The sequence below is a fragment of the Xiphophorus hellerii genome, chromosome 5, assembly GCF_003331165.1.
Source record: "Xiphophorus hellerii strain 12219 chromosome 5, Xiphophorus_hellerii-4.1, whole genome shotgun sequence".
NCBI lineage: Eukaryota > Metazoa > Chordata > Actinopteri > Cyprinodontiformes > Poeciliidae > Xiphophorus > Xiphophorus hellerii.
The window spans coordinates 29843951-29870400 of record NC_045676.1 but is presented as its reverse complement, the minus strand read 5'-3'; the positions used below and the strand labels follow the sequence as shown (position 1 = coordinate 29870400).

At 39.8% G+C, this 26450-nt stretch overlaps 1 protein-coding gene across 6 annotated transcripts in view; it reads left to right on the top strand.

The window, feature by feature from the left end:
• Positions 1-26450, top strand: part of lrba (LPS-responsive vesicle trafficking, beach and anchor containing) — a 240332-nt gene that overhangs the window by 154738 nt on the left and 59144 nt on the right. For all 6 annotated transcript variants that reach the window (XM_032563843.1, XM_032563844.1, XM_032563842.1 and 3 more), the window contains 5 exons: positions 11271-11388; positions 11534-11636; positions 13772-13887; positions 13991-14103; positions 23664-23804. In XM_032563843.1, coding sequence (XP_032419734.1) covers positions 11271-11388; positions 11534-11636; positions 13772-13887; positions 13991-14103; positions 23664-23804 — 591 coding nt within the window. The remainder of the gene's footprint in view (positions 1-11270; positions 11389-11533; positions 11637-13771; positions 13888-13990; positions 14104-23663; positions 23805-26450) is intronic.

Below are 26450 nucleotides of genomic sequence, written 5' to 3'. Positions count from 1 at the left end.
CAGTATGTTTTAGTTAGTTTTAGAAAAGCACAATATAGTTCCAATACCGTTTTCATTTTTATTTCAGTTAACGGAAATGTTTTCTCAGTTTCACTTTCCGTTCATGTACGCTAACTACGATAACCTTGGTGGTAACCAGTGTGAGGTCAGAGGTCACAGAGAGAGGACTTACCCTGCTGGTAATCACAGGAAACCACTGGACTCACTCGTCTCGCCGTGTAATGATGACTAATGTCTCTCTTCTTGTCTCTTCCACAACAAACTCCAGCCTCTCCCTTGCTGCCTGTTTTTGACCCGACTTTGGACCTCCAAAGCCACCACCAGTACCTGCCTCTCACTTAACCAAGCATATCAGGACAAAGAGCCCCCCTCACTCCCTCAGCTCCCACCACCCTGCACCTGAGCCTTACCCCTCCATCATGTTCTGTCTCTGGGGTTGACTGGACCAGCCTCCCCTCCCCTTTCCTTTGATTGATCCCTCCCCTCTCCATCATTTATCCCCTTCGTCTGCCCCCGACACGCATGTCAAAGGCAACACACCAGCCTGATGGATAAGCCTGTTTATAGATGCCAGTCTGGCCTGGTAGGCCACTGATATTACAATCAGCACCTGTGTACCTGCTGTTCTGGCAGCCTTCGTTATTCAGCCGAGGTCAGCAGACGATTGAAAGATCGATGTCCGTGCGTCCAACATTGGAATTGTAAATGGGCCGTTGTTTTTGCCGGCGAGTTCTCCGCTGCATTTTAGATGAAGCGGCGAGTGTCCGCGGTGTTGAACGTCCTCTCGTGAACACGAGGACAACAATGACGATACCCTGGTTAATTACGAGTCTTTGAGCGATTTTAACAAACCGCCAGTTTTCCCTGAGTAAAGATGTGCACTGGCTACATGTATTGTCTGTGCTAGAGAACAGAATAGATACTGCGGTGAATTCTTGTGCCTGCACTGCCATTAAGGTCAATGGCTCGTTCAGTCTGGTTTAAGCGGCACAGCCACAGGGAAACGCTGCGGATTGCTCATCCACGACTTATTTCTCCAACAGCATAACACAGATTTTGTTTCTCCGCTTCCGAAAGCCATGTAAATGTTCCACAATTCTCACACAAACACAATCTTTCTATGATAAATTATTCTTCAAAGTGGCCATCTAGGCTGCTAACCTAACAGCTCCATAAATAAAACATAGAGCATAACTTTCTTTCGCTCTGTGGATTTTATCTCTTCAATTTGTTTAATGGCTCGTTTGAAATTTGTTCCACAAGAGCGGTAATAAGTTAGTTCCCTCTATCTAGTAAAGCAAATGTATGGATACCGGGCTGGATTGGTTCACAAGTTTTGGTTAGCTTGACCTTTTTTTGACTTTTCACTTTCTCACTACTCCAAAAGGGCCAACCAGTAGCTATAGATGAGCCTCTGGTTGCAGTTTTTAAAATATCAGTTATTTTCCATGTGTTAATTTAAAGCTGATGGAACCAGTCTGTGTGGATTTTGGAACAGTGTCGGATAACTCTGATAATTCAACATTCCGCATAAAATTGATCAATGGTTGTATTACAGAAGTGTCATCAGGAGTTAAAATTTCATCTGCATCTTGATCACTTAATTAAATAAATCCATCTTCCACGATAATCCAGTCATCCATTTTATTTTTTAAATTCTCATACCAACTGTATTCTCATGTTATTTCAACTTCATCCTCATGACATTGTGACTTTTTTCTTTATTTTCTTATTTATTATTCTTGCTTTCTCAGTGTTTCCCAAATACTCAGTCTTATCTTTCTCAGCATTGCTGCTTTGGGCAAATATGAATATTTTTTTCTGATTCAACAGACCTAACCAAGAGAAGTTTGGTCTGATTCAACTTCAGACAGTGAGACAAACGGCGGATCTTTTTATTTGATGTTCGTAAACTTCTGGATTCAACCACATCAACTTTGACTATAATATATTGAGTTCCTTTCCGTTTCTGAAGTTTCTCTATCATCTCTCTCACCCAATCTTATTTTTTTTTCTTCTTCTTACTCTGTTGCTTTGGACACCCGGCCCGGAGTTCCTCAAGAAGGCTGTACTCTTCACCCCACACCCACTTAAGCTGGTGACAATAGGGGGATTAAAGAAGAATTTACTTCACCAAAGCCCCACACCAAACCTAAAAAGCCTATCCATCACTAAATGGCGAAATGTAAGAGTGAGGGAAAGCGGGGAGAATGTGATAGGAACTGGCCAGCAATCTTAACCTGTTGGGTGTTTGCTATGGTAGCTTATAAGACTGAAGAGGACCAATGGCGGGGAGTCTTGGACTACGTCAATGCCACAGTGGAAACTCTTGGATGTCTCTTTGATTGTCTGAATACGAGTGAAAAGCACGCACACGACTTTTCCCTTTCTGTCATGTGCTGATTTATAAAAAAGTTTTTTTGCATTCCATATTCTTATATGCCCAATGATGTCATGAACATCGTAGAGATACGCGGTGTAGATGTTTTTCTTGTATTGTAAACACAAATCAAAACCCTTCTAACAGTTGCTTTTCTACCAAAATTATATACTTTATAGAAGGTGTTATCAGCTTCATACCAATAAAATATAGAGTTGTTCATCTTCACTGCTTTCTGACCCAACTCTAAGATGCAACACGGCTGAAAAAAACCCCTGATTTAAACATTAGAAGGAAACAAAATTGGGGTCCTCTTCTTTCATCTTCCCCACTGATTATTGTCATAATTCATGAAAATTACATTTTGGTCACAGACTTAAAATTCATGGGGCGTTCTTTTGCTCTCTTGCCACTTTCGTTTGTAATATTTCAGGGTTTTACTCCTACAATTGAATGTTTAATAAATCAGTGCACTGAACTCTACTTTTCTGCCAATTAACCCCAGAATCACTGCAGCGTTTCCCTAAATCCACACAAGACCTTTTTTTTTTTTTTTTTTTGTCCTCGCACCAAAAAGGGATAAGCTGCCACAAATAGGAAAGGGGGGTAAAAGGCTAACCTGTTAGCAAACAGTGAAAAGAGTCAGAAAAAGGTTTTAATCCTTATTAGGCTAAATTCAGACTAAGTGGCCTAAAAAAAAAAAAAAAGGTCCTTTCAAAGACGACTTTCTTTCTGGGAGTGTAAACTCTTGCTGGGTGACGTTTCAGGCTTAATACTGGAAGCCTTTGGGCCTCATAACACTGCACTTGTTGCAAGCTGTGGTTGTTTATTTTACTTTACTTCACTCACACTTGAGCGCAGCTACTTAGTCAGGTTTATTTACTTCTTTGTAGTTTGACCTTGTAGTTTGTTTTACTTCTCTCAAGGCGTCGTTGCTTGACGCGTGCAGTGATTTATTTGCCTACTTTTTCTACCGCGTCCTGTCAGGCAGCGCGGCACTCCCAATTGTTATCCGAGTTACAGGAGAAGCCCGACATGTTTACTTTCAGAAGTGGAGCATTACAGTCTAAACTTATATATAAGATGAAAAGGGGAAAAGAGGGGGGGAAGGGGAGCGACAGGAAAGTAGATAAGAATAGAGGAGAGAAAGAAGGATGAGAGTACAAGGGAACAGCCCCTCTGCTTCTACACCTGCAGAAAGGGAGAAAAAAAACCACAGCAAAAAATATATGCTCAACTTTCTAAAATAATGGTCTATTATTATTTTAGGAAGGTGACAATATGCGAATATAACAATAACTGATGGGTGCACTGCACTAATTAATAAAGTATGCAATAAAGTGTGCATCTGTAAACACCTGAATCCACACACCGTGTGAGCAGACTTGTGTATAAAACACTTCTCTACAAGAATGTTCAGTAGTGGGTGTGACAAGCTGCACATCTGACCCAGAACCCAAGGTAGGGACAAACCCTCAACCCACCCAACATCTCGACTGGGACCATCAGTCACCACTCCTAGCATATTGACTGAGATTCTTAGATTGGACACAATCTGTACTTCAAAAGTAACATAAAAAGGCAGTTTGCAGATACACACAGGAACAAAGATCTTCATATTTGGAGCGATGTCCTCTGGTCCAATGAAACTACAGTGGAACTGTTTGGATGTAATGACCATTTTTACATCTGAAGGACGAATGTGGACGATTGTACAATGGGAGTGGCAGCATCATGCTGTGTGGTTGTTTTTCTGCAGGAGGAACTGGTGCACTTCACAAAACAGATGGCATCAAAGAACATTATGCAGAAATATTGAAGCAACATCTAAAGGCATCAGCAAGGAAGTAAAATCTTGGGCTGATTGGTCTTCCAATCAGCCCAAATGGACAATAAGTTAACGATTACAGCAAAGTGGTTACAAAGTGGCTTCAGGATTATAAAGCTGATGTTTAGCTGTGTCCATCACAAACCCTGAAATCAGTCTTATGGAGAAGTTGTAGGAAGATCTGAAAAGGTGTGAGTGAGTGAGGCGGCCAACGAAATGGACTCAGTTCTACTAGTTCTGTCAGGAGGAGCGGACCAGAACTCCAACAAACTATTGAGAGAAGCTTGAGGAAGGAAACCCAAAAGGACTGACGCAAATCATACAGATTAAAAGACAGATATCCCTTTTACTGACCAAATGTATGTAAACGTCTGAACTCAAGGAAAAATTCCAAAAAATTTTCTTGGCAAGTTTTCTGGCATTTAGCAAATGGAGATAATTTTGCTAATTCTAATTAAACTAAGGCAATAAAAGCTTTGTCTATTGTAACTAAATATCAAGTTTCAAATGCACATGCTTGTATGTATGTTTATACTTTTTGTATGTCTAACTTTGCTAGCCAGCTCTAGGATAGGTTTTTCTCATTTTCATGGAGAAGATGACCAAACGCATCATGTTTCTATGTTTTTTTGGGGTTTTTTTTTAATAGACTCCAGCTCAGACAGCAAAGCCTGACAATGACTCTGGAAGCAGAGGGACAAAGTCATGTGCTTTCCTTTCCCAGTGATACACTTTGTGCTCTTTAGTATTGTTTTTCCATTTGTCTAATTCACGCCTCAAACCGCCTTCCCCTTTGTATGTGTAACGAGCTTTGACTAAAACATGTGCCGCCAATTTTCCCCAAGTCTTTAAAATCAAAATGTGTCACTGAACCTCTCTACCTCTTTGTTCATCTTTCTTCTCCCTGTTTTTTCTTATTTTTTCTTTTCTAACTATCGCTCAATCTCAAAAGCAAAATCCGTCTTAATTGGCTCCAGAGGGCTTGAGGAGACTTTATGTCAGTGGTGATGAGAGTCCTGATTGGTCCAGAGGCTCAGGCACCCAGCAGATCCTTGTTAGTCTGCGGTGTCCTTTTGCCTGCTCATTAGTCCGATGAACTCGTTTACTGATGGGGGGTGACAGGGCCTGTTTGCCAGTGTAGAACAGAGGAAGTTGGGGGATATGATGGGGAGAGGAAGATGAGCACAGAAGAGACGAGAGTCGGTTTAGTGCCGTTAAATCTGAGCCTTCTCCCTCATGTGCTTGTAAAGTGTTATTGTTGCGGATCCATTACTCTGTGATCAGTCTAGCGAGAAACTACACGAGTATGGCAATCCATACCAGGTGTATACTACTGCCTGCATTAGTTTATGCATATTTAATTTGAATCTCCCCGCTAAATGTATTGTATTTCATTGTATGCCTCAAAATTCATTTAAATATCTGAAAACTAGGTTGCTTTCATGGAAGCCTCTAGCTCGTCTCCATTGCTGAGGTTGGCCTCTTCTCCCATCTTCCTCTTTGCAACACTCTGCTAATTCTCTGAGGTTTTGCTGGGATAAGTTCCTCTAGAATCATGAATGCAGTCTTTGGATCTTAAATGTGTGTAATTGTGTAAAATGTTCAGCTTTACATTTTGTTATAAAGTTATCCCCGCATCAAAAACATACCTGGAGTGTTGCCTTGATTCTTTCATACATGTTTGAAAAATCCTTTAATCTCCCGTGGCAAACATTCAGATATGCAAAACGACTCCACTCAGCTCCTTCAGACTAGCCAGCACCAATTAGCAAACACCTGGTGGAACTGCACATCTGCTGAATTCATTAAGGAGCTACTTCTCTCTGAAACACTGGGAAAAACATTGTTAAAGTTTTAACAGAGGAGCAATGTCGTAATGACTTCCTGAAGGCGGAGTTTCAGACAGAGAAGGAGTTTAAAGAGACAGAGGCCCAATTTCAAGGTGCTAAATTAGGAAGTAAATTCTTTTGATGTATACAGCATTTTAATAATTGAAGTTAACAATTAATTGTGCTATAAAATGGGAATTTATGCCTGGAAAATACATAATACCGCCTCTTTAAAAATTCTTGAACATCAGCTTTAAGACAGAAACAAAATTTAACAAATATTTATGTCACTAAAGAATCCGTAAAATAAATTTCCTTTAATGACCAGTAGAGAGAACTTTTTTTAATCGTTTAATTTATAAACATCCAGCTTTAGATCTGAAATGTGAATGGAAGGGGAGACTGTACGACTCGTTGTGTGTGTATGTTTTTGTGCATCAGGGTGTTCTGTACACCGATAGGCTGAAGTTTTTTTCATGAATTCTATCAAGTTCTTTTCATTTTGCTTGTCTCGCGTCTGTTCTGATGTTGATGGATCACCTCTCTTCCTCCCGCTCATTAATTTCATCACCTTATCTCCCACACCACTTCATTTGACCAAAAGGTAATAATAAATCCCTCATCCATTATCCTTAAACCGAGGCAGCCATGCGGAAATACTTAATAACAGGCAACAAATTGAACTTCAGTCCCTTCTTTTTTCTTCCGAGGATGCACAGCACATTAAACACAGCCTACAAATATGCATATGCCATTCATCAAACTCCGTTTATGAGGGATTTTCCAGCACTACTTCTCCCTTCTTTTTTTTTCATAGTTTGTCAAATAAGCATCACTGGTATCTGGCACAGGCTTCTCTTCTCTCTGACCAAATATTCTTATCAGGCTAAAACCATGCACACGCTCTGGGCTTCACGGCCGCGACGGCAGATGAGAGGCTCATTTGTCTTGCACCGTGTTCCTGATGGTCTCACCGTCGGTCGCCGTGCTCTGCAATTCGGTTTCAAATCATTTGAATTTGTGTTGCTGTGGCTTTCCACCATTTCTAAAGAAGCCTGGTTCAGAAATTAAGAGTTGTTTTTTTTTTTTTGAAAAGGAAGGAGAGCTGGAGAGGCACAGTCCCCTAGATTCAGTGGTGACAGTTTTTTTTTAGTGCGTGTGCGTGTGTGTGGTTCCACATGGCAGCCACAGTCACCCGGCCCCTCTTCATACGTCCTTCTTCATTTCTGCGGTCTTTTGGTCGTCTGACAGAGACAAACGACGGTGCTTCAGAAATGAGCAGCGGCCTGCCGCACAAACAGGTTGAGAGGAGGAGGGAGAGCCCCGCAGCCGCGGCTCCATCCTTTGTTTCCTGTTTGGCTGTGTTCTCTGGCGTGGCGCTTTAAATTGATCTTGTGGATGTGCGAGAGCCGAATCCATGGATACTGTTCCACTCGAGATAAAACATCAATATGCTCTGGTTTCAAGCTGCTGGGCAATTTAACATTTTATGCCTTTTGAACTTTTTGTACTTCTTTTGTCTACTTCATGCAGAGATAGATATAGAGAGAATAGAATAAACTGTTAATTCACAAGGGGAAATTGCTTTGTTGTTTACAAGCTACTCTCATATAGAGTGTTAAATATTAATAAATACAAATATTACCATACGGGACATAAATATAAAATATAACATGAATATATATGGAAATAATAGTCGTATTAAATATATTTAAATAGTTAATTCATCAAGTGTGACTTTAAAGAAATTTGACTTTGTAATTTAACATCTTGAAATTGGGCCTCTGTCTCTTTAAGAACCTACTTCTCTTTCTGAAACTCCGCCTTCAGGAAGTCATCACAACATGGCTCCTCTATTAACCCTTTAACAACTCTACCAGCGATTCACTGAGAAGTAACTCCTATAATGAAGTGTTTGCTAATTGGTGCTGGCTAGTCTGAAGGAGCTGACTGGGGGAGTTTGGGGAGGGTTGCTCTGTGAAGCGGAAGCTTTGAACCTGCAGAAGGAGGAGCTGCGGCTTGAAGGCGGAGCTAGTTTCACCCAGGCGTTTCGTACAGTTTAATGGTTGCCGTGGAAGATGAAGGGATTTCTCAATCATGCATGAAATAATCCAGGCAACACTCCAGGTATGCTTATGAGGAGGGGATAATATTATAACATGATGTAAAGCTCAAAGTGGATTTTACATCACACTGCCCCTTTAATGTCACACAGTGAAAACAAAAGTTCTTTTCTTTTACATCATTTCTGGTCTCCACTGTTCACATATTTTTTTAAATTTCACCTATATGTATGTAAAGGCAATGTTGCAGCATTGCTGTTGATCTGATTTCAACGGGCCCATGTCCCGCGCGGCATCATCCCAGAGGAAGGTGGAGCAGCCATAACTCCAACTCGGACAATAACCCCCACACCACCGTAATTTGTCCAGACGTGGTCGGAGCAGCGAAAGCATTACGGGACGGATAGTTTGTCAGCGCTTGTCGCCCTCCGTGCTTTTTCATCTGCAATGGAAAGGGACAATGATCTGACGAACATAGTGCTATTTACAGCGCTGCGGTAGATTCATGGTCCTGGAGAGAAATATGACATCTGGCAGCCTCCACTCCTGTCATATCTCTGCGAGGAATCGGGGACGGGAGCTTCATCAGTTCCATGTCGGCCGTCTTCCTGACACCCAGAGTGAGATCTTAGTGAATTCTGGGAATGGAATACGTCAGCTGCTCTGGTGGAGGTGAAAGGTCACACTCCTTTCACTCAGTAAAGACTGACATTTTATTTTCAGAAAAACAAATGGAGAGAGAGCTTAAAAAAAAGATCCAATTAGATCTAAGAATCCGTGTTCAGACCTACAGTAATACTGCAGAAAGGGGCAACATTTGCTGCCTGTTATGTTACATGTATGTTTATTATAAATGATTAATTGTGCGATTGAACATTAATGCTGCTAAAACTGACCTCCTTGTTCTCTGCAGCGTTTTTCTCCTATTTCATAAATACAAACCACATTCTTCTGCTGGCTCTTATTCACGTCTGTGCTAATATGTCTGGATATTTATTCCTCTTATGAGGGTCATGTTTTGTTCTGAACAAAATGTCCTTGTCCGCATTTCAAAAGCTGAACAAAATAGAATATCACTATTCCTCCTAGTATCTATAAAAGTAATGAAGTGTTTATAACCAGTTTGCTTTTCTGGGCAAAACCTTGTTTGATACTTTTTTGTTGTTTTTCAATACAAATCTTTCACTTTCCATTACTTTTATTACTATAAAAGACTGCAAAAAAAGCACTTTTTTCACAGAATTGACTTTCAGCTTAGAATTTAGATTTTTTTTTTAAAATCAGGGTTTCTAATTTAACTTCAGAATTTTGACTTTTTTTTCAGAATTCCTAATTTAATCTCAGATTTTTGACTTCAGTCTCCGAATTCTGTCTTATGATCTCGGAATTTTGATCTTTTTTTAATGAGAATTTCTAATTTCATTTCAGAATTTTGACTTCAATCTCAGAAATCTGACTTATGATCTCAGAATTTACTTCTTTTTTTTTTCAGCCCCTAGAATTCTGACTTATAATTTCAGGAAAAAAAAGTCAGAATTCTAAGACTAAAGTCAGAATTAATTGTGAATTAGAGCTACAGACAAGTACAGTAAGTCTGATAAAGTACAGACTGGCTGTACTTTATCATATTTTGGTGCTACAGAACTCTTTTCCTGGCCAGTCTTCCTCTTACTGGTCCCGGCATATGAAGACGGGTCGCCGGTGGCAGCAGCACCACCCAATTCCTCCGCGCTACTAATCCGTATTTAATTGAGCTCCAGAGACTCTGAAGCCAGCCTGTGATGCAGGCGGCTCTTGGTCCTCTGAGAGACGCTGTCCTCGGTTAAAGGGTCTCAGCTGGTCCCCTCTTCTGTCCCCTCGGCTTAATGAGCTCTTTAACTCAGCTCTGGGTCCTGGTTGGCAGCTCATATTTAAATATTTCTGAATAATAACCTTCGTCTAAACCTTTCTCTGACTGCCCTGGTGGTCTCCTTTTTATAGAGTCCGAGCACATCCCTGCATGCAGCCTTGTCAGGGGATGTGTTTCCAAGTGAAACAAAAAGCCTGGCTAACAAAGAAGTGTTAAGTAGGTTAGCAGCAAACCTAAACGCTGCATTAACTGGAGCAGGGCGGAGCTGAAGCTTTGGGTCTGTCAGGTTCGGCAACACGCGTCAGAACAAGTCCGTCTGACAGCAGGCTCCAACCCAACTAACTCATCCAAACGTATGGAGCACAGGAACAGGATGATGGAAGTTTTGATCTAGCTTCTAGTTCAAATATCTTACTAAAAGGGAAATACAGTAACTTACAAGTGACTTTTCAGGAGGAAATAGGAGCTTGTTTAAAGTTAATTCCTTATTATTGATGAATTCGTTGTTCTTGATAGATTATTTCACTTACAAGACATTTTTCCCATGTTATAAGTGAAATAATCTGCCTATTCCAATACCTTTTCATCAATATTAAGGAATTATTGATATTTGCACTAGAAAGTAGACAAAAACGACTTGAGAAGATTTAGTTTTTGCAGTGCAGATGTTCACCACACTGCAAAAACACATAATCTTACAAAGTATTTTTTTTTAGCTTGTAATGCAAATATTTTAGCACACTTGAAATAAGACTAGATACATTAGCTTGTTTTAAATAAATCATTTCTTAATTTTGATGAAAAAGTTTGAGTTCCAGTGGCTGATTATTTCACTTATAACAAGACATGTTTCTCTTGTCCGAAGTGAAATAATCTGCCTATTCCAGGACTTTTTCATCAATATTAAAGTATCGACTCTAAAGCTCCTACATCTTGCTGAAAAGTTTTCAAGTGTGCTAAGATATTTCTACTAGAAACTAGAGCAAAAACATAAAAAGATTTAGTGTTTTTGCAGTGCAGATGTTCACCATGAAACCTTTGAACTTTCACTCCTATCACAACAGAACTGAATTGAACACTTCCTCGACTGCTTCTTTCTGACTGGCACCCATTCTTCTGCTAAAAGGATCGCTTTTTCATTCAGGCTGATCAATATCAGACATTCGTCATGCTGCGCCTGTTGCCGTGCCATCACCGTTACGATCTAAATGACAAACCGAGTGTTGGGTCTCATTTCTGGAACTAATGAATGAAACTCTTGGTACAAACGCAGCGACCTTACCAGCCTTTTCCCTCCTTTTTTCCCCCCCTGTTTTCCCAGATATTGTCCTACACTGAAGGTCTTCATGGAAAATGGCTGTTCACAGAGATCCGGGCCGTGTTTTCCAGACGCTACCTTCTGCAGAACACAGCTCTAGAAGTGTTCATGGCAAACAGAAGTACGACAGAACAGAACATTCACCACAATTTTAAATCAGCACACTGTACATTTAACAGCTGTTAATGGTTTTTAAGCTGGTTGATAATTTGCTGATTTATCGTGTTAAGTTCTCTGCATTCTTATCTTTCTGTCTTTCTGTGCAGCGGCCGTCATGTTCAACTTCCCAGATGCAGCCACGGTAAAGAAGGTGGTCCACAGCCTTCCTCGTGTCGGATTGGGCACAAACTTCGGTCTTCCTCAGATCAGGTCGGACCTTCTCTGCAGCTTTGTGTTTTGGAATTTAAATCTGATGAATCTTCATCCAAACACATTTCTCTTCTTGCACGCAGATCCTCGTTGGATACAAACTTTAGCAGAACACTTTTGGTCAAGTTAAGCAGCAAAACAAAAACGGCAGCACTCATTCTCAGTGTTTGCATCATAGCTTTAGGCCATGTTGCTTCTCTAACCAGATGGGTCTGCAGGCAAAGTTAGGATTTTCCAGATCTGGATAAGCAAGAAGAAGAAAAATGTATAAAAAAAAGTTGTTATTTTTCCAGGCTGCATTAGCCATCCATTCAGTTACCCAGTTAGAATCTTAGCATGTAAAGCTGTTCTCACTGCAGGAGGAAGCTGTCATAAGACTTTGTAGCAATACAGTCCTTTTTAAAATGCAAATATCTTAATACACTTGAAATAAGGCAACTTTTTTGAGCTTTACATCATATTATAATGTAATTTTGTCACAAAAAGCATATCAAGAGTGTTGATTTGATTATTTCACACATGTTTGAAAAATTCTTTAATCTCCCTTGGCAACCATTCAGATGTGCAAAATACCTGGGTGGATCTAGCTCCGCCTTTTTGGACAAAGCTCCTCCTCTGAGCTGCAGTTTCCAAGCTACCTTCCACACTCGGCTCCTTCAGACTAGCCAGCTGCAATTAGTAAACATCTGGTAGAATTGCACATCTGCTGAGCTCATTATGCGGGCTACTTGTCGTGGAGATCCTGGTAAAAACATTGTTGAAGGTTTAATAGAGGAGCCGTGTTGGAGCCATATTGTAATGACTTCCTGAAGGCGGGGTTTCAGAAAGAGCACGAGTTTTTAAAGAGACAGAAGCCCAATTTCAAGGCATTAAATTACGAAATATAATTTCTTTTTAGACATATTGGAAACAATAACATTTTCATAACAACTGAAGGTAGCAGTTACTTGATCGTGCTTTAAAATGTCACTGTGCCTGGACAATGCATTATGCCGCCCCTTTAATATTGATGAAAAAGTGGCAGATTCTTTTCTCCTATAATATGGGAATCTTATTAGTGAAATAATCTGCCAGTGGAAATAGTACTTCTTTTTCAAATCAGTATTAAGTAATTACTTACTTAAAACTAGTTCCTATTTCTTGATGAAATGTTAGTTTTGCCTTATTTCAAGTGTACCAAGATATTTGCACTAGAAACTCGACCAGAAAAATGTGGTTAGATTTTGCATTTTTGCAGTGTAGAAACAGGAAGTAAATCCATTTTATTACTGTGTTTTGTTTGCAAAGTGAAAAACATAATTTCATGATGGAATGTAATAACGTTATTAAGAATAAAATCTCGTTTTGTTGTTGAAATGTAAGCCTTTTTTTAAAATGACATTTATAGTGGAAAATTGTCTATCAGAAAATGATCCCGTAACAAGCCAGCTGGTATTGAAGGCGTGTGTGTTTGTGTGTGTAACAAGCACAAGATTAAGTTGTGAGATTTGACTTGTTTCTATCAGTCATTAATCACAGCAGCTTACAGGCTGCATAGCGTCTGCCGCTGTAAAGCGTGGCCGTAACCAAGCACATTTTCTCTCTCACTGTGCCACAGCATGTATTAATGCAGCTGTTGGAAGTTCGTCCTGTTTGTCTTTGAAACACTGCTGGTGTCATGATTTTTGTTTGTTTTTTTCTTCTCCACACAAATCCTTTTCAAGATGAATCTTTAGATCATCAAAAGTAGAAATATATTTGAAAAATTCTCATGACATACTGATTGGTTCACCAGTGTGTGTACTTTAATTGTGAATGGAAAGGGTAAAATGATCATTTAAATTTAGTGTATTTAAATTTAGAAATAATTTTTTCCTCAGAGGTTTAATGGCTGTAATCACACGCTCTGACATTGATTAATTCCATCATTTTCTTTTGTTTTAATTGGATTTGGGTCGTTCGTTTTTTTTCCCCCCCTGCAGCATCTATCATGCTGCGGGCCACGCGTGTGCACATTCAACCTACATGTACACTTCATTTTTCTTCTTAATTAGCACGACTGTAAATGTGTAGGGTGTTTTTTTTTGTTGTGCTTCATTCTAATTGTTGTTTCTACTCCAACCTGTTCATTTAAGTCCTTCTGATTTTCCTTCCAGACGTATTTCTCTGGCCACACCCAGGCAGCTCTTCAAGACGTCCAACATGACGCAGCGCTGGCAACGGCGCGAGATATCCAACTTCGAGTACCTGATGTTCCTCAACACCATCGCCGGTGAGCACACACTCCTCTGTTGTGTGCTCACAGGCCGAACATGTAAACACTGTTTGAGCCGTGATTTGATGGTCCATGCTTCCTTCCTCCTTTACGTATGCAGGTCGCACCTATAACGACCTGAACCAGTACCCGGTTTTCCCCTGGATCATCACCAACTATGAGTCACCAGAACTGGACCTGACTCTACCTAGCAACTACAGAGACCTGTCTAAGGTAACGCGCCTCAGGCTCATCCTTTCATCGAGCTGCTTTAAAACTTTGTGTATTAATTTCGTGAAGTACGTCATGTTCATCTTTTTGCTGTCATTGGTCCATGGTCCTCTCCAGTATACTGCAGAGTTAAATTCTTTCTTTTTATAGTTTCAGCTGTTTACTTTGAGTTCCTCTGGAATCATGCATGCAGTCTTTGGATTTTAAAGGGCCAGAATTATGTCAAATTTTTAGCTTTACATTTCCCTCATCAAAAACATATCTGGAGTGTCGCCTCGATTCTTTCATGCATGTTTGAGAAATCCTTTAATCTCCCATGGCAACCATTCAGATGTGCAAAATGACCCCACTCAGCTCCTTCTGACTAGTCAGCAGCAATTAGCAAACACCTAGTGGAACTGCGCACCTGTTGAGCTCATTATAGGAACTACTTCTCAGTGTAACTGTTGTAAAAAACATTGTTAAATGGTTAATGGAGGAGCCATGTTGTGATGACTTCTTGAAGACAGAGCTTCAGAAAGAGCAGGAGCTTCTTAAAGAGACAGAGGCCCAATTTTAAGGCATTAAATTACGAATTCAAGTTTCTTTTAAGTCATATTTCATATAAACTGCATTTTTATAACAACTGAAGGCAACATATTTACTTTACTGAGCTACAAAATGGCTCTATGTGGCTGTAAAATACATAGTACTGTCCCTTTGACAGAGTTCAGGGTTGTTACTGATTCTGGAAAAATTATGGAAAAGTGTGGAATTTAATATGGATGTTCTTCAGGTCTGGATAACCATTGAAAAGTATTTGATGTGCTCTCTTAATGACATATCAGGTCTGATATGAAAAATATCAAGGTAGCAGGCAGCAGAAGTCCAAATAAAAAAATTTGAGAGAATCAGAATGTTTGGAGAAGCGTCTTACAGAATCCAATGAGATTTTGGTGTTTATCTGCTCCACTTTTGAAAAAAGTGACACATGCACCTAGAAAGAAACGTGAGAAAGAGAAAAATAATTATAAACCGCATATTTGTGTTGGCTGCTGCATTGCTGATTATATCCTGTTAAAAGATTCTAGACTTTGAGTCTAGCAAGCCAAACGTCTTCTTATTTATGCGTTGACCTTCCACAAAACACCAGGAAGTGAAGTAGTACTCCTAGGTGGCTTCAGGCATCCAGTAAATGTGTTTAAAAGCATCAGATCTGCCCAGAGATGCTGCCTGCCTCATAAACACAGACTCCTGTGGCTAAAACTGCTTAAATGATTCTCCTCCATATTGAGTGCGAATATTTCTTGCATGAACTAAATATTTAGCTTTTACACGCTTACACCCACAGACGGGCAGAAAGTCCGAAAATAAGATGCGGCGTGCCAATTAACAACATTTATATTTTTATGTTTTGCTATTTTAGGCTCACGTGTACAACGGCATATTAGGGCCATTGTAGATAAATAAAAAAGGAGAACATTTCCCACAAAAAAGCGTAAAAATTTTGAGAAAAATCTCTGACATTCACTTAAAAAAATCTTGGAAATTTCTGAGTTTGAAAAGTTGAAAATTTCCATGAAAAAACTCCAAAGAAATGTTTGCAATTAATCAGAGAAATTTTCTGAGTTTGTTCTAGAAAAAAAGTTTAAAATTTCCACAAGTTGAAGATCTTTGACTTCTGAGTTTTCTGAAACTTTTGCAAACCTTAAACTGTTTATATTCAAACCAGACGAAGATTTTCCATGCTTAGAATAAGACATTTCTGTGGGGGGTTTTTTCTGGAAAATTTCTGAGATTAATGCAAATTTGGTGAGATATGAAAAATATCTCACCATATAACTAAAATCTAAACTAAATTAAATAAAAATAATGACACCCTTTCGCGAATCAGAGAAACACGGCAAGCCTTAAGCTGTTTATACAAAGACCAGATGGAGAATTTCAACAAGAAGAGCACCTGTTTCCTGTTGTGTCTGTGGGGCTCAGCACCGCCCCCTATCAGTGAGGCATGGTACTTTGATCCTCACACTGTGTATTTTCACTGCACATTTATAACCGATCAGACTAAAAATTTCACACACATCATTAAATATGTTAGCCTGTGGAATGTCAGCATAAGTAGAACATGTCATTTTACGCAGATAAAGGCGATATGAAGAGAAACTACAATTCCTGCTTCAGTCAGTAGGTGGGACACGGCGCCACCAGAGGTGACGCATGGTACTGTACTGCATTTCAACAGGCAAAGCATAAATTCAGCGATTTTGTTTCTAAAAATGTTTATATCACCAATAAAAAAAACAAATTAAAGAAATGTCAAGTGGCCAAACTGATTTTCTCTTAATTGCTGGCATCTGTTTCACTTCTCATGTACCAGCTGTAAGGATTACAGGTGAGGCACTGCCTCCCCTCTTTATGCTGTTTTTTTTTTTTTTTGCTGTTGCTTTAAAAAAAAAAAAAAATCTCTATTTGTAGGACTTCTTCTCTTTTTATGTGCTTTGTTGTTGTCCCCCGGGAGGCAGAAATATGGCATCAGGCGCACAAGCAGACATTTGCTCGATTGCCTGCTTTCTCCTGAGCCCATTCCGGCTTCCTGCTCCTCCGCTGTAGATTTTAGACAGCTCAGCCTCTGAAGTCGGTGAAGCCTCGCAGCCCGGGGGAGTTCGCTTAAAGGAGGAGAAACAGAGAGACGTTCGGTCCGAAAGAACACACACACAAAAAAAAAGAGAGGAGGAGAGCATGTTACAGAAGAAGAACATCATCATTTGCGGCTCTGCCACTCCTTTCTTCTTCAGCAGCAGAGGGACGGAGGGAGCGGGGCCAGTCAGTTTTATTCATGTTGTGTGTGATATCAGTGTATGACTACTGGACCATGTCAGACTGCCGTGTCTGGTAAACGGCAAACACAGCTAGCTACGCTCTCTCATTCATCCCCCCGCCATGCAAGAGCTGCACCAACAATCCCTTGCAACTTTTCAGAGATGATTTTAGTTTTGCGTCCGTATCTGCGCACCGTTCACTCCCACCGCGTTTGCTTTTCTCTGAAGCTTTGTTTCCGTTTTATTGTCATTCCTCCTCCCCCCGCGTGTGTTTTACCCTCCTCCTCCTATAGAGTGTCACGTCGGCGGTCGTCTCTTGAAGAAACAGGTCATCTGTGAATCCTCCAGTGACATTGAGAAGCCAAATTGCCATGTGTATGCGCGTCGTGTGGGTGTGTGGGCGTGTGTGTGCGCCACACACTCGTCGTTGCCAGAGGCCACACAGAATTTATGTCCCTGGCTACCAGAGCTGTTTCGACCCCGGGGACTTTCTTATCATAAACTTTAGCCTCAACCCAACATCAAACACCAACCCCAGAGATAACGTCGTAGCCGGGGTAAACACTCACCGCCGCTTGTTGCCGCATTTTGCTACAGCTCTCTCCATTGTACATCACAAACCTCCTAACCCAATTTTTTTTTTCTGATTTATTTTTTGATAGGAATGTTACAGGTCAATCTTTATCTCCTCGTGTTGCTTTATTTTTATATGTACGGTTCTTCGCACAAGTATTTATTCCCCTTAAGTGTTTTCCTATTTTGTCACATCACAGTGAAACACTCTTATTGGGAGTAAAGTCTGTGACTTTGTGTCACAGACCAACACAAATTAATTGTGTTGGTCTGTGGTCCATCATGACCAACACAAATCATGATTAATTGTGAAGTAAAATGAAAATAAAGATGTTTTACAAACGAAAATCTGTTATGTAATGACATGTATTTGTATCTAGCCCATTTTACTTCTGTATGAAATATAGGGCAACAGTTGGCCTTCTGCAGAAGAGGATTGGCACCACTGAAAAAAAAAATTCTGACTTTAAACTCAGAATTTTAATGTCAGAATTCTGAAAAATACTCGTCCATGCGACAGTGTGCGCAATCCATAAAGACCCTTCAAGTCGAGGACAATAAATTTTAAAAGAAATTAAATAATCTAATTTCAACAAAGGTAATAACTTTATAGACTCATATCATAGATCAGGGGTCGGCAACCCAAAATGTTGAAAGAGCCAAATTGGACCAAAAAAAACAAAAAACAAATCTGTCTGGAGCCTCAAAAAATTAAAAGCCTTTAATAAAGCTTATAATAAAGGCAAAACAGGCTTTTAAGTGTTTACATTAGCCTATTAAAAAAAGGACTAAGTGTATACATAATTAACGTTAATGATTAAATGTTTATTTTCCCAGCAGTGCGTCCTGGACAAAATGACACACCACGTGACTCTGCTGTACGATGGTGCTTTAAGTTTACCTTCCATTACAATATTAATGTATTGTGTTTCGTTGCATTGATAAAATTAAAAAAAATCAGATTTTTGATGTCATTTATATTATGAAGATCGACGGGGAAAGGGTCATTTTTTTTTTCCTTTTGGAACTCAGAAAATCTGTTTCCAAATGCAGTTTGCATAACGACGATCGCTCTTTGTAAATAATCACGTTAAGTGTGTGATCGAAAAAACAACAACAAAACAAACGGAGAGCAATAAAATGCAACCTGCAGTTCTAAAAAAAAAAAGCAGTAGCCTTTTTAAAAGATAAAGTATATAAAATGAAATTAATACAGTTTAAGTTTGATTTCTGTGCAAATGCCAAGCAAGTCAGTGCAATGGTAAAACATAGCAGCTTTGACGCAAATCTTTGTTGGCAGAAATGTTGAAATTTAATATTTATTCTACACATTTTTATTCTCAAAATCTCTCCTTTGTGTAACTTGTTTCAAATTTTCCTCTTTTGTGTTTCGTGCTCATCTTCATCTGGACCTGCGCTCCACTAGCGCACGCTACATAGTTTTTTGTCCGACATTAAAAAGCCATAACACCCTCACACTGAAATGTTCGCCCCTTCTCGTCAACATTGCCATTCTCTAAGTCTTCTGGCTTTTCGTCCTTCAGGACTCCTTTGACTTTTTTATTTTTTTCTGACTTTACAGAGGCTAACATTAGTTTGTTCCTGCGTCAAGCTAACTTTGCCTGGCTGTGGTCCAGCCATATGATTGGTCCACCTTTGAGCAACTTGCGTTATCATTGGCATTTTTTCTATATATTGAAGGTCTATATCGACCGTTTCTCATATGTATTTCGAGGAAAACACATTTTGGGATTTTTAATAGCTATCGTTGTATCACCAAGCTCTAGTTGACGTGTTCTTGATTATGAATTCTATAACCTAAAACACTCTCACATCTTAAAAGGTAAACTCATCTAGTTGTTTTGTAGCTTTTAACAAAGCCCAGCAAACAATTAAAAGCACACTTTATCTATTATGTAGTCTGCATGTACACACAGATAGCACTATGGAAGACTTATTGAGCGTTCTCTGTGCCTTTGTGCTATAATCTGCTCCTCACAGCCAGATCAGCTAATAGTGTATTGATCGTGCACATGCGTGCTCTGTGTGCTTGTCCCGCAGGGCCTCCTCACCATTTTCACTCTTTAGATGGGACATTATACATAAACACTTACTTCAAACGGTTCATGTGATTTATGACTCAAAGTCTTGAGTGATGCTCCAATCATTGGCGAGCCATTATAGTTCTACGGGGCTGACTCCATCGTTTTATAAGCACGGTACCACTGGGTAATGGTCCTTTAATCTCCCCCAGGAAGCTGCTGATTGTTCTGTAAATGAGTGGTTTTCTTTTGAGATAAATACAATTTAGCTCCCCGTGTGAATTTCACTGATGGGATCTTGATTGACATGTTTAAAAGAATTGTATTTTGGCAGCCTTTAAAAGTTGGTGGAATGGCAAATTTGAAAAGGGCTTGGGCAGCCAGTTAAGTGTTTTCTTTGACTCTGTTTGGTTCTGATTAGAGACGCGCTAATCCAAGTTTGGCAATCAATCTCCAATTGGTTTTGTGAGTTCAATCTGACTATCCTCATTTGTTTTGTTCTGATTTCTTGTTAAAGCTTCTACAAGTATGTGACTTTTACAAAAATGTACTTTTTCCAATTTGGTTAAAACTGTCACCATGTTGTGACAGTACAGTATGAGACAGATAATCTGTGCTCCTCCACTTCCTCCCTGAGCTGCTATTGTGGTCTGAAGAAATGCACAGTTCCTGACCAAAAACAACCAGTCATAGCCAGGAGGAGGGTCTTAATCCTGTCAATCAATTTTTTTGTATGTGCTGCTAAATGTGGCAACGAATGAGAAATAATTTGCCATGCTAAGAAAACTGTTTATCTGCTGTCATTTGTGGCCATGCTAACTAGCATTAGCATTCATGGCAGGCTATGTTGTGGTGAACCAGCTGTAGAGTAGCAGAGAGGAAGGGTGAGCGAGTGAGAGGCGCGCACACAAGGATGATTGACAACGCTAAAATCCTCCTCCCTGCAATCAGAAATTGGGCTTTTGTCTCTTTAAGAAATTTCTGCTCTCTCTGATGCTCAGAAAGTCATCACAAAATGGCTCCTCTATTAACGTGAGGCGTTTCATTGAAAAGTCATTGGTATGATGAGCTCAGTAGATGTGCTGTTCCAGCTAATTGCTGGTTGCATTTTGCACAGCTGCATGGTTGCCATGGGAGATTTAATGATTTCCCAGAAATGCCTGAAAGAATCAAAGCAACACTTCACATGTTTTTGATGAAGGAATAATATTCTAACATGATGTAAAAAGTTGATTTTCCCCAGTACTGCCCCTTTAAATAGCTTCATTGTACGTCCTCTAGCTTCAGTTTTAATCACCTCACTGATGCTGGAAAAAAAACCTTTTCTTTTTTTTTTGTTAAATCTAAATGTGACTTTGGCCACCAGCTGAATTCTAGTCCTGAGGTAGACATCGGCTACAGTTTCCTTTTTTAATGCTTGTCCATGTGATTTTTGCACAGGCTGTTTGTTTGAACAGCTATCGTCGGGACAGCTTGAATTTCCCGGCGCTATATCAGGTTTTAAACAAGAACCTGATCATGAATGATGCATGGATCCTAAATGCTGAATACTTTCGTGCAGGTCCCCGCCGCTCCACCTTGTTTATTTGCTCTTTGGTTTCCGTTTCCTGCGAGTTATTCCTCCTCCTCCTCCTTCCCCTCCCCATTTTCCTCGTCTTCTTTGACGGAGAACTGATTAAAACTAATCCAGCATTAATTTTCTGACGCTTACCCCCTTCAAAGCGCCGGGTTTGTTTCCGTTCCGCGGCTCGCTCTTTGGTCTAATTAAAACTACAAGATTGGGTCATTTGTCTGCGCGCTCATCAGAGCGCCGCAGCGTTGCCACAACATATTAGGCCAATCTGCGGTGCAGCAAGCGGTGATGTACGGCGCCGTCAAAGCTGCTACGTTGGAGCTACTGTAAGCTGAGAGCGCCAGCCCCACAGTAATTTACAGCAGTAAACAATGTCGGGATGGAGTGGACCGATGGCCCCCACATGCACTCACACACAATTCTCCCTCTCTCTCTCTTCCCCCCTCTTGTCACTGTGGCACTTTCAGTCTTTCTTTTTTTTTTATTTTATATGCCTCCTCTCCCTTTTCTTTTTTTAATGAGCTGACTGTTATTAGGGCTATAAATCAGACCAATGGGTGTGATGTATAATTCACAGTGTGTACTCAACCACCCCAGCGGCCCTGAGGAAGCTGCGCAGTGCATCACTGTCAACGCGGAGCTGCGCGGTGCAGTGTGCGTTTTGACGCTCACTCAGGAGTACTGTTTACAAAATAACAAACCAGAAGCACAGATAGAAAAAGAAGAAACATCCACCGCGGTGTGCAAATATCTATCCCAGTGCGCATATATATACGTTTGTGTGTGTGTGTGTGCGGAAACACGTGGCCCATTACGCCCACACATAAAACAGTAACAATAGCACAGATCGATAACGCAGAGATGGCCTGGATGAATCTTGCTGTGATATGAAGGAGATCCAATTGATCCACAGCCTGCAAGGACCCTCATCCTCAAAAAGCCATCACTCCATTACCATTGATCTTTTCTCTCTCTCTCTCTCCCTCTGTGTGTGTGTGTGTTTGGAAGAGGTGATGGGTGGCTCGGGGGCTTAGAGAATGAGGCATGTCCAGCAGAGCACTAATAAAAATTGAACCAGCCTGAAAGTGATTTCTATAAATGAGTATTTAAACAATAGCCAAGCGAATGACTATTGGCTTTTCTTTTTTTCGAGATCGATGGGAAGTTATTGCAATTTAAACATTATTTTCTTCACTGCGAGCAGAGCAGCAGTGTGCTGGATGAGGATTAATAAAAGCAGAAATTAAAGGCAGCCCCAGGTTTTTGCCGTATTCCTCCTAGGCGCTCTTTCATTGGATCACATTAGTTTTCTCTGACAGACTACAGCTGCAGGGGCTCCATTTCACAGCCTCTGAAAAGCACTCTGAGGGGGGAAGGATTGATCCTCGTCTAAAGGAAACATCATCTAATATTCATTTCAAATTGCACGTCGGTTGCCCGCTCCGTTTCCCGTGCAACTGCAGCCGTTGTGCTGCAGGGAGTGGCCCCTGTTTATTCACAGTAAAAGTCGGAGCCTGCTTCCCTTTTATCCTCGCATTCAGATTCGTCGCACAGCAAAAACACAAAATCTTACCAAAGTATTTTTGCTCTGGTTTCTAGTGCAGGTATCTTGGTACATTTGAAATTAGACAAAACTAATTTACAGGTAACTTTTCAGCAAGACCTAGGAGCTTGTTGTAAGTCAATATCTCCTTAAAATTGAAACTCAGACATTTCTTTCATGTTATGAGTGAAATGATCTGCCAGTGGTACTAGAGATGCACTGATCTGAGATTGAGGAAAAAAAAAAAAATTCTAGATCGGGTATCATAACATTGCGCCTGATCCATAAGGCCAGATCTATTCAGTCTATTTCTATGCTTTATAACGTCATGCTTTATTATTTATTTTACGTTTTGTTTAGAATTCTTTATTAGACTTTCTGAACCATTTAAAGAAGGTTTGTTGCTGTTTATTATAAGTTTGAGCAGCGTAGTCAACCTATTGTCCTTGTCAGTTTCAGTTTCTTTATTGTTTATTTTGGCTGTTTTCCTCCTAATTGCACAGACTGAACAAATTAAAGTTTTGTTGTTTTTACATGTTTGACCAAGCTGGTGAAGCTATTGGTGTATTTCAGTATGCTGTGCTGGTGCAGAGTGATCAAATACATTAGTAATTCAGTACCTTTACGTCTGTGTTTAAAAAGAAAAGGAAACGTTTAAAGTCAGTTCAGCGCTGCCTTCCTGGATCGGATCGGATCAGGCCAGGTTTTTACTGGCAGATAAACCTCATATATTGGTATCGGTTTTGGAAGATAAAAACTTGAATTGATCCATCTCTAAATGAAACTGGCACTTTTTCATCAGTATTAAGAAATTATCGACTTAAAACAAGTTTCTATATCTTCCTGAAAAGTCACTTATTAGTTAATTAAGTCTTATTTCAAGCACAGCAAGATATTTGCACTAGAAGCTAGACTAAAATTACTTGGTAAGATTTTATATTTTTGCAGCGCATGCAAAGCCATTGTAGGTGAAATTCTGATCGAAGATTGTATTTGTTTTTAAATGCATGTCTGTTGTTGTTTCCTTGCAGCCCATTGGAGCGCTGAACCCCAAGAGGGCGGCGTTCTTTTCAGACAGATACGAGTCCTGGGAGGACGACCAGGTGCCCAAGTTCCACTACGGGACCCACTACTCCACCTCCAGCTTCACCCTGATGTGGCTGCTCCGCATCGTGAGTGAAGCATCTTTTACAGTTTCTTGCAAAACTATCCGTACCCTTTTAACTTTTTCACATTTCGCTAATTTACGACCCCGTTCTTGAAAGTGTTAACTAGATTCTGTGTGATGGGCCAACACCAATTTGATTCTATCTGTAAAGTAGAAGGAAGTTTCACTGCAAAAACACAGTACTGGCAGATAACTTCACTAATAAAGACATTTTCCCATATTATAAGACAGCAGTAGGCTTTAGTTGGACGAGGCTTGGAGCTGTAACTGCAGTGACGGTGCATGCATGTGCATGCCACACCTTTAACCCTCTATGGCATGGCGTTGCCCTCAGGCAACAAACCACATATCTGTACCTCACCTTGGCCCTTTTATTTTATTTTTTGGGGGGCATGATTTTTGACATATTTTTGTCCAAAAAAAAGTTTTTTTATGAATATAGTTTTTGTTTGATTTGTATTTCATTTCTCATAATCAGTGTAGAAAATCTTGGTGTTCTAGACCAATGTTACCCTGAGGCAACAAACCCAAATCTGGTTCCAGGAGGTGTCAGAGTCCGATTTTATGATTGACATGTAATTAGGGACCACCAAGCTCCCAAAGAATGCAGGAAAATATTTTTTCCCCCAAAAAATAAAAAGTCATGCCATAGAGGGTTAAGATTGTTTTTGAAGAAAAGAAGTACTATCCCTCCCCTTCAAATACATGCACTTCTATGTGTTGGTTTGTAAAATAAATACCAGTAAAATACATTATCAGTGATTATAAAGTGAGAAAATACAGCACTGTTTCACTGGCCTTGACAGAGTTTTAGCAAAATGTTTTCTAGGGATGCACAATATTATCGGCATGGTATCGGTATCGGCTGATATTGGCTCTAAAATTTAATATCGGATATCCGCCATTCAGTCAAAATAACTCACCGATATAAAATGTGTTGTTTTTATCTGACAAACCAGTGACAATGATGCCTACAGCACAGCACAACATCAAATTTTCACTGTTTCAGTGTTGTCACTGTCTTACAGAGAACAAATGTATTGACATTAATAAATTTGAGATTAAATATAATGCAAGTCGAAAGTGTTCCATCATTTTCAGCCTTGTTATCATTTGCATTGGGAAGCAGGCTAGATTGACAAAGATAATGCAGTATTTTAATTCCACAGTAGAGAAAGCCATAGAGTTTCAGTACGTAGGAATAGGAAAGAAATATCTGTATTGGTATCAGTTATCGGTCAAAGGAGTTTTAATATACTGACATATCAGATATCGACCAAAAATCCAATATCGTGCATCCCTATTTCTTTCTTTGTTTTATGATATTTCTGATTGCTAAATTGTTAGAATTTGTAATGGCACTTCTCTTAACAGCCAAAAATCTTTAGACCAGCTGAACCGCCTGCTGTTATTGCCATTTTTTTAATGCAGTATTTAATGTGTGACCTTCATCCCAGAATTTCTTTAAATATTGACTCTCTGAGATGTGCTTTCATGTGTTCATTCTTTCATAATTCCAAGTTTATTCCTTTAGCAGTAAAGTGTGCACCTTCTCTCTCTCTCTCTCTCAGTACCATTGTTAAATGTGTGCCATCAATCTTCTCACACTGCACTCATGGGAGAGGGAGGTTACTAAGTTTTTTCCACATGCAGTGGGTTTTTTTTCTTCCTTTTTGCTCTTATTGTCCCAGTAGCTCACTGCCTCCCTAAAGAGTTAGCTCATTGATCCCCACACATCATTAGCCAGCTTATTCTAAAGCCACTGTTCTAACAACACTCACTCACACACATCTTACTAACCAGGCAAAGGAAACAAATTCTCAACTGAATTTGGTTTTGTGCTTATATATGTACTTTCATGTATTGAGTTTTGTCACCCAGTGTGTTATTTCTAAAGATGCACCAAGCGATTTGTGGCCGATTTCCAATTCTTTGTTTATCCACAGGTACTACTATATATATACAGTATATACAGTATATATGTATATATATATATATGATAGTAGTAGTTTCAACTTTATAAAGATCCTTGATGAGGATAAAATCACCCAAATTTGTGACCAAAATTTTATATTTGTCTTACAGAAGTCATTTTATTTTACAAACGCAACTGTCAAAAATTAACACTTGTGTTTAACTCCATGCTTAGGCTGGTCATTCAAATATAATTTTCCAAGTATAAGTCTAAAACACTGTTTTTCACCGGTTGAGCACAATTTTAGCTATTACAAATAAATACTAAGGCCGTTGTTGGTTTAAAAACTATATTCTGTATCTGATTTTATTTATCTTTTTAAAGGATGAGCTTATTTTGTTTTAAGCATAATTTCCCTCCCTCATATTTTGCCTGCTTGCAATAGAGCAGTGTTGGAATGCGTTTTTCTCAAGGTGCTCGCAACATGAGATGTCTTCAAAACAAACACAGAATTTTAACTAAAAAACATCTTGAAATTTGCATGTAGAATTAGGAACGTACGCACATTTTATTTCCAGTTTTCATGTGGGCTTGTAGAAAACGTATGAGGACCTTCCCAGGTTTACGCTAAGACATTCAGCCTTCCTGATATCTGATGAGGTCGGCTCTGAGTTCGCCTGTTTGCCAGCTGGACGAAACATCCTCAAGGCAGACGAGCTTGTAGCGGACAATCGT